At 32.0% G+C, this 15,022-nt stretch overlaps 1 protein-coding gene across 2 annotated transcripts in view; it reads right to left on the minus strand.

Moving 5' to 3' along the window:
- Positions 1-15,022, minus strand: part of EXOC6 (exocyst complex component 6) — a 167,726-nt gene that overhangs the window by 81,717 nt on the left and 70,987 nt on the right. For both annotated transcript variants that reach the window (XM_025042301.1, XM_025042300.1), the window contains exons 13-17: positions 13,801-13,898; positions 13,401-13,506; positions 9,534-9,643; positions 2,044-2,155; positions 571-705 (exon numbers count right to left, since the gene is read on the minus strand). In XM_025042301.1, the coding sequence (XP_024898069.1) occupies positions 571-705; positions 2,044-2,155; positions 9,534-9,643; positions 13,401-13,506; positions 13,801-13,898 (561 nt within the window). The remainder of the gene's footprint in view (positions 1-570; positions 706-2,043; positions 2,156-9,533; positions 9,644-13,400; positions 13,507-13,800; positions 13,899-15,022) is intronic.

A 15,022-nucleotide genomic window follows, 5' to 3' on the forward strand; every position in this document is an offset into this window, starting at 1 on the left:
AAGTTTATAAAACAAACATGAAATTATTTAATCTTCCATTCTGCTTAAAACAACCATTAATTAATCTTTCAGTATATCTCAGAGTATTATACAAACAGAAATCTTCTGTTCAGATAAAAGTAGGACTTTTAATAATGTATAACAAGATGGTACTTTCTTTCATATCAGACCCAATAAAGGATGTAAGGCAAATCTTATACTTATCTAATCGTCTTATTTATAATTTCCAAACATACACACGTATACACATTACACAAAAAATTAATTATTGAACTGTCAGACATTAATGGAAATCCAGTGAGATTGATTCAGTACTACTGTTAAGTTTTAAAAACATGAACAAAATGTAATAAAGCTGTAGAAAATCAACACACTTTTCTCCATTTAAATAAGATGTTTAAAATGCCAAAAAGGAATTGACATTTATCTGCTCATTGTTAACAATGATTACTTCTAATTTTCAATTGTTTGGACTATAATAGAATCATGTATATAAAAAAATTATCTTTAATTTTTTAAAGTTTGCTTACAGTGATTGAAATCAAAACATTTGGTCAGAATTTTACATACCTTAAAGGTAGAAAGTCCATAAAGTCTTGTGGTATGAACAGTTTCTTGGGAAATATTTGTGATGTTAGTTATAAAGTCCTCAAGATATTTGCAAGCTTGTTCCAGGTGTGTTGTGTTTATGATAATTTGCACTAGCTAAAAAATACAAAATAGATTGGTAAAATACATGTTACATGTACACAAAGCCATTTGTTTTTATTAAAAACATGATTATAAATTTACATATATTCCCACCATCTTCAATTACAGTAGTTGCCCCTTTTCTGCAGGGGATATGTTCCAACACCCCCAGTGGATTCCTGAAACAGTCACTAGTACTGAACCTTATGTGTTTTTTCGTATACAAATATATCTGTGATAAAGTTTAATTTATAAATTAGGAACAATAAGAGATTAACATCAATAACTAATAATAAAATAGTACAATTATAATAATATACTGTAATAAAAGTTATGTGAATATAGTCACTCGTTTCAGGGGATCTCTTGCTGAAGTCTTCGTATAGGATCAATGCTTTCTGGTGCAACATATTGCTGTCAGTCAGAACATGTTTTCCATTCATGTCTTCTACCCACAAATTTAACATCTTTTCCATCTTAACTTATCACACACTGTGGCCTTAACTTTTGCAGTCTGAGGTACAACAGCAAAACTAGCACACTGAGACAAAAGCCGGACAAAACAGGCATTCACTTATCCAGATAGTATAGTACAGTAACTATATTCTGGAATTAGGCTGCTGTGTGACTTTGGCACATTCTTTAGTTTCATTTCCTTTTTCTTTTTCACAGTTTCGCAGACAGAAAATTGGTTCTTACCATAGAGCTTAGCAACCTCACAACACGATTTTTTTCTTTCCTCATTAATTCGAGCATTTTCTCTTTTTCACTTAAAGGAAACACTTTACAGCTTCTCTTTGGCAGAGCTGAATTGCCAGTATCAATACTCTTGTGCTTTGGGGCCATTATTAAGTGAAATAAAGGTTACTTGAACATAAGCACTGGGATACCACGACAGTTGTTCCATAACTGGGACAGCTGCTAAGTGACTAACAGGTAGGTAGCATACACAATGTGGATACTCTGGACAAAGGGATGACTGATGCCCAAGGTGGGATGTAGAGGGACCGTGCGAGATTTCATCATGTTACTCGGAATGGTGCACAATTTAAAACTTAAAATTGTTTTTTAAATTGTTTATTTCTGGAATTTGCTATTTAATATTTTTGTACTACAGTTGACCTTAGGTAACTGAAACCATGGATAAGGGGAGACTACGGTATCTATTATTCCTCATGTAAAAACTGTTTTTTGTCACATTGCTTGAATTTATGCTGATACTTCTTTTATTTTAAAATAAATCCACTTCCATCAATAAATTTAAAATAGAAAGCTAGTGTTAAAGGATGATGTTCAGCAATAACAATTTATAACAGTTGTTTCATACAATGAAACATTTAGCTATAAACCTACCTCTGTCAAACCTATATGAGGTTTTCTAATAAGGTTCAGTAAACAGCTATTCAAAGTTCTGGTCAGCAGCAGATTTGTAGATTTTCTAAGCATGTCATCTATTTCTGTTGAGCTATAAACAAAAGTTGATATTATTAAGCTTCCACCAGGGTACAGTTAGTCAGCATCCCAAATAATTTAATACAATTTAGTAAAATCATTTGCTCCACCTCATTTCTTTATATGTTTAAATAAATTTACAGTCACCCATAGTTATTAAATCACGAATTTCAATATAATTTAGCTTCACAAAAGGGACATTTTCAATAAAGTAGAATACTCGCTTATGGCATAATTTATATGTATTCAATTAACATTACAGTAAACCATGGGGAACTTAGTATAGGGAAATAAAATTATTCTTATATTATGACTCCATTGTGGGACAGCCACTTTCAAAGACACTTCATATACAACTATAGCTAAAATTACTGTTAAAATGTAAATTGATGTGAACTCTTTCCAGATATAATTAACTACTAGATGTAATTTTAGCATAACTAAGATATCCATATCCACTGAGATTTTTTAAAAATTCAAAGAAATATATTTAATAACCTTACGCTAGTTTTAATTTGGGTAAAAAAAAATACCTATGTTTCTTAACATTGTAAAAATTTCTAGGCTAGCACCAAAAAGCTTATTACTGTCTCCTAACCACTAGGTGGAAAATGATACTCCAAACAAATGGCATCCAGAGAAAAGCAGGTGTAGCCATACTAATATATCTGACAAAACAGACTTCAAGATAAAAGTAACAAGAGACAAAGATGGACACTTCATAATGATAAAGGAGAAAATACACCAAGAAGATATAATACTTATCATTATATATGCTCCCAACCAGGGAGCACCAAAATATATAAGGCAACTACTAACAGAACGAAAGAGAGAAACTGACAAAAACAATTATAGTAGGGGACCTAAATATCCCACTGTCAGCAATGGACAGATCATCCAAACAGAAAAACAATAAGGAAGTAACATCCTTAAATGACACATTAGACCAACTGGACATAACTGAAATTTACAGAGCCTTTCATCCCAAAAGATCAGATTATACATTTTTCTCTAGAGCACATGAAACATTCTCAAGGATAGACCATATGTTGGGACACAAAACTAGCATAAACAAATTTAAGAAGACTGAAATCATACCAAGCATATACTCTGAACATAATGCTTTGAAACTAGAGATCAACTGCAAAAAGAAAGTGAGAAAAACCACAAATATGTGAAGATTAAATAACATACTACTAAAGAATGACTAGGTCATAGAAGAACTAAAAGGAGAGATCAAGAGATACACAGAAACAAATGAAAATGAAAATACAACATATCAAAACTTTCGGGACATGGTAAAAGCTGTAATAAGAGGAAAGTTCACATCATTACATGCCTATCTCAACAAACAACAAAAATTTCAAATAAACAACCTAACATTATAACTTAAAAAAAAAAAACTGGAAAAAGAAGAACAAATGAAGCCCAAAGTTAGCAGAAGGAAGGAAATAATAAAAATTAGAACAGAATGAAATGAAATTGAGAAAAGACAATAGAAAAAATAAATGCAACAAAGAAAAGATCTTTGAAAAGATTAATAAAATTGACAAACCCTTGGATAGAGTCACTAAGAAAAAAAGAGAAAAGACACAAATAAACAAAATTAGAAATGAAAGAAAAGTTATGACAGATATCACTGAAATACAAAGCATCTTACAAGAATATTATGAAAAATTACATGCCAGCAATAACCTAGAAAAAAGGGACAAGTTCTTAAAAATACACAACCTTCCTAGACTGAATCACGAAGAACTGGAAAATCTAAATAGACCAATCAACAATAAGAAAATTGAAACAACTGTCAAAAACCCCCCCAAAAGTAAAAGTCTACTACCAGATGGCTTCACTAGCGAATTCTACTAAACATTCAAAGATGATTTAATAACTGTTCTTCTCAAACTTTTCCAAAAAAAAATTGAAGACGAGGCAATACTTTCTAACTCATTTTATGAGACCGACATTACCCTGATACCAACACCTGGTAAAGATAACCAAAAAAGAAAACTACAGGCCAATATTTCTGATGACTACAGATGAAAAAATACTAAACAAAATATTAGCAAATTGAATACAATACATAAAAAAGATTATACATCATGATCAAGTGGGCTTCATTCCAGGGGCACAGGTTTAACATATGCAAATTGATTAATAAGATATACCACATAAACAAAATAAAGGATAAAAACCATATGATCATATTAAAAGATACAGAAAAAGCATTTGACAAGACACAGCATCCATTTATGATTAAAACACTTAATAAAATAGGTACAGAAGGAAAGTATCTGAACATGGTAAAGGCCATATATGACAAACCCTCAGCTAACATCATACTTAATGGGAAAAACTGAAAACCCTCTACGATCAGGAACAAGATAAGGCTGTCCACTATCACCACTATTATTCAATATAGTGTTGGAAGTCCCAGGTAGAACAATTGAGCAAGAAAAAGAAATTAAAAACATCCAAATAGGGAATGAAGATGTTGAACTCTCACTTTTTGCAGATGACATAATTCTCTATATAGAAAACCCTAAAGACTCTACTAAAACATTACTAGAAATAATAAATGAAAACAGTAAAGTTTTAGGATACAAAATCAATGTTCAAAAACCTATAGCAAACCTATACTCTAACAAGGAATTTTCAGAAAAAGAAATGAAAAATAAAAACAAAACAAAACTCCTTTTGCGATTGCAATAAAAAGAATAAAATACCTAGGAGTAAACTTAACTAAGCATGTGAAGGACCTGTACACTGAAAACTATAAGACATTATTAAAAGAAGTTGAAGAAGACACAAAGAAATGGAAAAATATTTGTGTTCATGGACTGGAAACACAAACATAGTTAAAATGGCCTTATTACTCAAAGCATTATATAAATTTAATGCAATCCCCATCAAAATCCCAATGGCATTTTCAAAAGAACTAGAACAAAAAAAATCATCAGATTTGTATAGAAGCACAAAAGACCCAAATAGCCAAAGCAATTCTGAGAAAAAAGAACAAGGCCGGAGGTATCACTCTGCCAGAACTCAAAGTATACTACAAAGCGACAATAATCAAAATGGCGTGGTATTGGCAGAAAAACAGATACACAGGAGTGAGTCCAGAAATAAACCCTCATATATATGGGTAAATAATTTTCAACAGAAGAGCCAAAAACATACAATGGAGTAAGGAAAGCCTCTTCAATAAATGGTGCTGAGGAAACTGGAAAACCACATGCAAAAGAATGAAACTAGACTGCTATCTGTCACCATACACCTATATTGACTCAAAATGGATCAATATACCACCTGAAACAATAAATATAATAAAAGAAAACATAGGTACCAAACTTATGGACCTTGGATTTAGAGAGTATTTTATGAATTTGACCTCAAAGGCAAGGGAAATAAAAGCAAAAATAAATGAATGAGACTATATCAAACTAAAAAGTTTCTGCACAGCAAAAGAAATCATCAACAAGACAAAGAGGCAACCATCGAATAGGAGACGATATTTGCAAACAACACCTCCAATAAGGGCCTAATATCCAAAATATACAAAGAACTCATACGACTCAACAATGAAAATCAAAACAAACAATCCAACTAAAAAATGGGCAGAGGACCTGAACAGACATTTATCCCAGGAAGACATACAAACAGCCAACATATGAAAGCTATTAGGGAAATGCAAATTAAAACCACGATGAGATACCACCTCACATCTGTCAGAATGGCTATCATCAACAAGACAAGTAATAAGTGTTGGAAAGATTGTGGGGGAAAAGAAACCCTCATATACTGCTGGTGGGAATGTAAATTGGTACAGCCACTATAGAAAACAGTATGGAGGTTCCTCAAAAAATTAAGAATAGAAATACCATATGACCCAGCAATCCCTCTTCTGGGTATCTACCCAAAAAATTTGAAATAATTTATTCATAAAGGTAGATGCATCCTGATATTCATTGCACCATTATTCATGGTGGCCAAGACATGGAAACAACCAAGTGTCCTTCGATAGATGATTGGATAAAGAAGATGTGGTACATATACACAATGGAATATTACTCGGCCATAAGAAAATATGAAATATCGCCATTTGCAACAACATGGATGAATCTTGAGATAATCATGCTAAGCGAAATAAGTTAGAAAAAGTTGAGAACCATATGACTTCATTCATTTGTGGTATATGAAATTGAGAGCAACAAACAAACATGACAAACAAGCAGATATTCAGATAATTGTTTTGGGTTACCAGAGGGAGGAAAGAGGGGAGGTAGACAAGGATAGAGACGGTCAAATATATGGTGATGGAAGGAAATTTAACTTTGGGTGGTAAACACACAATTCAATACACATATGACTTATTAGACATATTATTAAATTGTACACTTGAAACTGATATGATTTTATTAACCAGTGTCACTCCAATAAATTGAATTTAAAAAAAGGATCCCAAATATTTGTACTAAAAAGCTCTGAAGTATCTTGAATTTCTAAAAATCTAACTCCAAAATGTTTGAACATAATAAGAGCTTTAAACTTAGAAAATAATTTTTCCATAATTCTTTAATGACATAAAAACAAAGCAACTCTAATAGCTCAATTATAGGGCACAGATACAAATTTTTTAAGTAAAAATGTTAGAAAAGCTGATAATCTAGATAAATTTAGATTTACATATTTTTAAATTAACTATGCTGTCTCTATATTTTGAATTGTTTATTATTTTCAACAAAGTGAAAATAACTAATGAATTTAATAAAGCATAATTTTTTTAAAAAACGTCAGCATAAAAGCCTTGTTGAATGTACATACTACCAATTTAGAAAATGTTAAGATAATCTACATTTAATGAAAAGATTAGGGGGACCAATGTTAAAGGTTCAGGATTGCAGCTTCAAGGATAACTCTCAAATATAACATTGAGCTAAGTTGTAGGATGACTGTAAAGGACAGACTTCTTTCTCCCTTTCACTTGTATATGTTTACCTCAAAATAATAGATGAATGCAAGAATCATTGTTTTCAGAGGTGTTCAACTAAAACTAGAATCTATTTGAGAGTATATAAACAAATGTTAAGTCCACCGAAACGTAGCCAAATTGTTCTCTATCCCTTAACTTCATCTAATTATTCACAAGTACTCTAATTTCAAGCTTCTAAAACTTCTTGTTTATGTTCCTTCCTTGTTGTCACCACAGATTATTTCAGAATCTTTTCCTTGAACCACTGCCTTCACCTCTTTAACGTGACTATTTTTTTTATTTTTTCTTCATTTATTTTATTAATGCATAAAAATAATCAGTTATTTATTTGAAAAAAGTAATATTTGATTGCTATTTATAAGATATATTTTGATATTGACTTTAAGTCAGTTGCTGATTTATTTAATTTTATATAATTTTTTATACTTTTATATAATTTTTTTTAATAAAAGAAGATAGTTAATATTCTTCCATATTGCTTTAATATATTCTTTGTTCCCCCAAAGACTGATGACTTAGTAAATATTTGCAAGTCATCACAAAATATCAATTTCTAATTTCATTCTTAGTAAAACCAAGGGCCCCACCCTAAGAGTTTCTAATTCAGTAAGTCTGAGATTGCATTTCTAATAATTTCCCATGTGATGCTAATGCTGCTGGTCTATGGATTCTGAATATCACTGCTGGTCTACGAACCTTGAAAATGACTGACTTGTGAGAAACAGACAGAATAACAGATGCTATGCATTAGGTATTTGTCTTCCTTTCTTTTTTTCTCTCCAACTCATTATTCAACAATACAAATTTTAAAATCTTTTAAGGAATTCTTATTCACAAGGAAAAAGTAGCGTAAAACCTAAAATCAGATACTCTTTTACCCTGGCAGAACACATATTTCTTTTTCCATTTATTTATACATTGTTTGAATCCAAAATAATGGTAGTTTACAATAAGAGACAGAATATAAATGTGTCTCTTACTGTAAAAATGACTGTCATTGTTCTCATTGCTTCAGCTTAAAAACTAAATGTCATATTTGAATTGCCTTCATAGCTTTTTATGACTTAAAATTCAGAAGTGTTTCATACCAAAGGATATTTCCTGCTATCCAGTACATAAATTCAAAAGAAGAGATTTCAGTGAGAAATGTTACATTTTGAAAGCCGATATCACCACTCCCTCCTCCAGAGAGTATTCACAATTAGAAATATGACTATAATGTATATGACTAAACTTCAAGGCCCATCTAGGTAGCTGGTACAAGGTGTGGCATAAAGATGAATGTTCCTCTAATGTTAACTGTTCATTCCTTTTATGACAGACACTTTCACTGATATAGGAGTCAGAAATGCTCCTTCATCTCAGCTCTCAAACTAACTGGTTATTCTGAATAAATGACGTAGTCTCTCTGACCCTCAGTTTCCTTATTACCAAAACTGGGATAATATCACATTTCCTATTGCCAAAAATGTAGGGTATTACTTTCATCAGGATTGCAGTTTCAAGAATAATTCTCAAATAGAACACTGAGCCAATAGCATAAATGGCATTCATTCTGTTGTCAATAAATCGAGTTGGCTATAGTTACGAACAGTTGCTGTGCTGCTCTCCAATACTGACAATGATACCAATTTGCCACAGCATGCTTTATTAATTCTATTATTCTATATGAATCTTCACCTTAAGCCAATTTGAGACAAAACTATTGAGAATATCAGCTTTTTGACAAGTCAACGACACAGATAAAGAAGGGATACTGTTTTACTGATAACCTGAACAATAGAAAAACTAAAATAAATAAGATCTAAATAACTTAAAAAAGGACATTGGTAAACAGATTTTATAACAAATGCTAGGTGTGAACCTTATCTGGAGCCTAATTCAAACACACTAACTATAAAAAGACATTTTGGGAACAACCTAGAAAGGTTGATACTGAGATGGACTAGGGAATTGATGACATTATGAAATTGTGTTAATTTTGTTAAGTGGAGGTAAACAATAAAACATTCTTATTGTTTTTTAGAAATACAAACTAAACTATTTAAAAGTAAAAGTAAAAGTAAAATTCCTTATTTCTGGAATTTGCTTTAAAATACTTCAGCAAAAAAATTAGTAAAATTATGGCAAAATATTATTGTTAAATCTAGATGCTGAGAACATAGGTGTTTCCTATCCTATTATCTCTTATGTATGTCTGAAGATTTATATAATAAGAAATAATAAAAAGTAAAAATATATATATAATATCAGATTTATAGCAAGTTAACCCCACATGTCACTAAAATACAGTAGCCTTTCCAATGATATAATAATCCATTAAAGAGTCATGGCCTAGAAATCAAGTATTAATGTTTCGTAAAAATAGCTATGATAAGGATACATTTATTAGTAAACTCACCTCCGGTGTAGTGACTCTGAAAATTTAAGGCTGGCATAAATAAATTCTTTAACTTGAATGTAAATATGAGGCACTGACTGAGACATGGGGAATTTCTTTGGGAAAGATTGCTGTAAAAGAAAAACAAAGTTGATGTTGTTTTTAAAAATTAAAAAAACAAAGATAATCTAATCACCTAAATGTATAAAAATTAACTAGATTTCACATTTGAATTACTAGTAAATACCTGCATCTCAAAATCTACTGTTATGTTTCTACATTATTTACGAGATTTTAAAGAAACCAAAACATTTAAGAAAATAATGTGGCAATTTGTCTTAAATCATATTATCAGACTTCTACCAAGTGGAGAAAGTATATATTAATACCTCTCTATGTTCTGATAAGTAGCCTGCAGAAGATGCCTACCTGTCTACTTTTCTGCAGACAATACAAGAGTTAGGTTGGCTACGAAAGTTATGGGCCAGCTTCCTGGCTCAGTCCTCAAACAATTCTAAGACCCCCTTTATTCACCCTCAATGAAGGCTTGACATCAATTCAAGAAGGTATCCATTTCATTCCATAACTCCTAGAATACCTTATAACAGCTTTCCATCCAGTATACCATCAAATACTGGTACGCAGACAATGGTTTACAATGTGCTTCTTGGCTAATCTGCTTAATCAGCCAACATCCATTAGGAAACTCTCAGTTTCTAAAAGACAAACTCTCTCCAAGATTTACACCAAAAGCCCCTTATTTATACTTCATGAAGTCAAGTCTAATCTACACTTCTACCTTCACATTCATTGCAACCTAGCTGTATCAGTGAAAGCACCTTCTCCAAGGTCACCAATGACCTTGTAAATGTTAAATCCAATGGACTTTTCCAACTCTCATGTTACCTGATTTATGCAAAATAACTCACACAGTTGGCCCCCTCCTGCTTCTTAAATGATCTCTCCTTCTTTGGTATCCATGTCCCACACTAGTTTTCCTCTTATTTTTCTATATCTCTTCTAGCCATCCCTTTCTATATCTCTTCTCTATATCTCTTCTAGCCATCCCTTCAGGGTTGCTATGCCTTAGGGTTCTATCCTAGATCATCTTCTCTTCTTTACACACATACTGTCTTTGGGTGATCTCATCTATTCTCATGATTTCAATTACCAAGCAAGTGCCAATATCTCCCAAATCTACAAATCCAGGCCAAATCTTTCTCCTGGAGTCCACATCCATACATCTATCTACTACTTGGACACCTCCATTTGGCTATAACACTTAAGCTGCAACACCTGTAACTGCATACCAGTATTTGATGGTATCTGAGACATGCTCAATAGATCCAAAAGTGAAATTATCATCCTTTCTTTCTAAATCTGTTCTTCTTGTGCTTCCTAGCTTAGTGAATGCTACCACTGTCCAAGGCAGAAACTTGGCTATATCACTTGACCTCTCTATCTTCATCATCTCTCATATACAAATAATCACCAACTCCTGTTCCCACATTCTAAGTATTTCTTAAATTCCATGGCCATAATTCTCACTCAGGTCACCAATCTCTCTCATCAAGGTAACTGCAACAATCCCCTACCTAGTCTTTCTACCACCAGCCAGAGAGATCTTTCTAAAGCACAAATCTGACTATGTTTTTACTACTTAAAATCCTGTGGTGATTTCTCATAGCCCCCTCAGGATAGAGGCTAAAACTCTTTAACACTGTTTATAAGAGCTAGTATAGTTTAGCCTTTTTCTACTTCATCTTCATTTCTTGATCTTCATCTCTTGTACTTTAACAACTCTGTACTTTATATTACAGAATTACAGCCTTTCTGCATGCTACTTCCTCTATCTTGAGCAGTGTCAACTTCTGTTATTGTAATTTCCTGTTGTTGTTTTTTTATCTTTTTCCCAATTGACTATAACTGCCTTGACAGAAGAGACTGAAAAACTAGCATGTAGCACAGTGGCTACTATACAGTAGGTAAGGACAAATATTTGAATGAACAAATGTATTCTTAGGTACCTCTAGCATAAGGAAATTTATAACCAGCTAGCAGTGAAAACATTCATAGAGAGCACTGTCTCTCCAAAACTGGTAGGTTCAATCTTTCCAAATTTAGAGACTCAGTAGTACTATTAAAATCAACCGAAGAATTGCTATTCTTTAAAATTACTTGATAACAATGTAAATGCTAACACATCCAATTTATGCTTTGCAGAATAATGAACCCAATACTAACCATTTCAGTATTAAGAATTTATTTTAATGACATTAAGGACAGAATAAATATGTTCTTATTTTAGCCAAAGGGTTCTAATCAAATTATCACAGCTATCTACAAAAAGACTGATTTTTGCATCTATGTTCCATCTTACTTATTTTTCACTCGTAATTTACACTAAAAATAACAACTCAAGTTATTTGAGCAACAGTTTTACATCTTTCCTAATAGTTTTAACTGAAAATTATACCTAGAGAAAAATTAAAAACACACAACCCAAAAGACTGTTACTAAATAACTTATGCGATTTCTTTTTAAGTTGTCGAATTTAAATTTCCATGTGGCTTTTACCTTAACAGTGGTTATTTTTTAATGATAAGTAAGATATGTTCCAATGAATACAATTTCTAATGAGTTTAATCTTACTGCATATTTTGGAATCACCCTACAAACTAAGTTAAACTTCCTTTTTTAACTATAAACCTATTTGGAATACTTTAGTGTAATTAGAAGGAACATTAGTGATTATTTAGATCAACTTCCTCACTTGACAGATGAGCCACAAATGCCCAAATAGGGTAAGTCACTTGCCCATAATAAGCCAAAGGCAGAGTCAGCATGTGAACCCAGATCAATCCAATGTTCTTTATGGAGATGCTATACCCTAAACAAAGTTTATTACCAGTAACTAAAACAAAACAAAATCAAGCCATGCAATGCAGAATATTCTGGTAACATTTCCTGACAGGGACAACTTTGATTAGGGTATCAAAAACATAGAATTAGACTAATTACTCTGGTCTTCTGTGTGTATTAGAGTACAACTATTAGGTATATGCAATGGCAGTGTTAGCTATAATCTAAAAGCTATGTATTTAATTATCTGGTCCTATATTTAGTGACTATTACACATAATATGCTTAGTTTATATATATAAGAATAAAATATACACTCATAATTCACACAATAACAGGAAATATAATACCCTTTTCCCATGAGATCTTATGCTACCCAAAGTTACTGGATAGGTTCAAGGTGTGTGTTTGTGTGTGTGCATGCACACACATGTACAATGATGTGTAGTCCCAGAATACTCTCCGCGCTGGTCTATTTCCTTTTTCTATCCTGTCTTTTGTTCAGATAGCCTGACTCCAAAAACACATATTCCTACTTGAGGAAAAAATCTACAAGTGGTTATTGTTTTCATAAACCTCTTACTTAACCAAGATAAACTTTTTGTGGAGGAAAAAAAAAGCCACAAAATAAGATCTTCCACAGTGATGGATATTTCAAAGAAATTCCCCTCTCTTTCTTTAGAATATACTCTTATTCCTATAATCTACTCAACATTTAGTACATCTAATTTGGAACCCACTCAATGTTAGTAACTCTGCTCTGAGAATTTACCTAACATTTGGGACAACTGTTCCTAATATCCCTAGGAAAGTTTCTTCTTAACTTCACCAAAATAGTAGTAGTAGTAGTAGTAGTAGTAACATAACCTTTAAAAGTTAACAAAACATAATTATTTTCTTAAATAACACAACAACAAAAAAATGCCTCAAAAGAAGCCATTCTCACAGTATCAGATTAATATTATGTAGCAATAAATTTCATACGTTTATTTTTAAGAAAATTCTTGAATTAAAAACTAACTTGTACCTTTTCAAGGTCTGGATCTTGAAAGGGAAATTTACTGATGACTATTTTATATTCTTCTTCATTAACAACAGGGATGGGGCTATAATTATCTTCTTCAAAAATGTCCCTGTTAAGAGAGAATTGAATAATATTAGGAAACCTATCATTAGAAGGCTGTATGACAATATTTTAAAAACCCAACTATTACAAAAGCAGTTTTAATTTGTCAGTTAAAGGTCTAAATAGGAAATACTATATAATCATCCAGAATTCTAAAATTCAATATCAAGTAAGTTCTGTCCTTCGAAATTCACATGCACTCTCTTGCTTCCACTTGTAGTTTTAGCTTTGTTGTCTAGAACAACTACTTTAGCATGACAAACTTTTTCACCACATTAAGGAACCACAACTTTACACTAACCTGAAAACTCCGGCCCATTTCTTAAGCAGTGTTTCATTGTATTGATCTCTTATTTCAAATAAAAGGTCAAAAAGTCGGTTCACTGGAAAACCATAACCCTAAAACACACACATAAAAAAGAGGATAAATAAGTCAAATAAATATATTCATTTAAAAATATGCAAATACTAGAGAATTGTTTGACCACTATAGCACACTGTATGTCATTCCAACAGTATAAAAAAAAGATATCTTTTTGACTTTCTACTAGGTTGCCTTAGGTAGAAAGAGTTCTATGCAGCTGGAATAATTTTTCCATTTCTTCTCTCCCTTTTTACTTTCTAGTCTTAAAATATATTTAGAAGTCAGAACTAGAGAAAAAGTTCAAGATTAATGATCTACATAATTGTGTCTTGCAAAGTCGTCCTTAAATAGGATACTAGAAGAAAAGGGAATATATTATGTCTGAAACATGCTGACTTCCTTTTGCACCTTCAGTTTAAGATTGACTTTGCTGTATACGGAAAATTTACATCTATTCATCAAACATGTACTCTCCAACTCCAAATTCATTGAAATCTTACCCATGTCAGTACAAAACATTTTCACTCTCCAACTTCTGCATCTTTGTTCTTGATCCTATCTCCAGTTGGAACCACTGGACAGGTTATCTATTCACTTTACTGTGTCTTTAACTTCCAATAGTTTCTTTCTCTTGGCTAAATAAATATGCTAAATTGCCTCCCCTCTTTACACCAAGAACAACAAAAGAAAAAAAGAGCCCTTCCTCAATTTTCTGTGCCCTATCAGCTATCTCCCTTTGTTATTCCTCTCATAGCCAAACCCTCCTACAATCTTAAATTTCACTTCTAGTTCCTTTATTGATAGTGCTCTCAACAATGTCACAGATTACCTCTTAAATATGAAATTCAATGATCTCTCACTCTACCTTATCTCTTTCTTGAAACTCTTCTGCTTTGAATTCTATATAATACCACTCTCCTTGTTCTCCTTTTTATCTATGAAGATCTTTATGGTTTCCTTTTTCTTCTCCTATCTCCATCCTTTAATCTTTTCTTCTAACTCTTTAGGGCAGTCTTAAGTCTGTTGACTTCAAACACTACTTTATATGATTATTCTGAATCTGTGTCTCTAGGTAAATTCCAACACTATTTAATTCTAACACCTGTTAGACATCTCTAGTCAGTTTGCCAGTCAGCTGGCACATTAAAGTTAACTTATT

This window comes from Pteropus alecto, unplaced genomic scaffold (assembly GCF_000325575.1).
Source record: "Pteropus alecto unplaced genomic scaffold, ASM32557v1 scaffold88, whole genome shotgun sequence".
Classification (NCBI taxonomy): domain Eukaryota; kingdom Metazoa; phylum Chordata; class Mammalia; order Chiroptera; family Pteropodidae; genus Pteropus; species Pteropus alecto.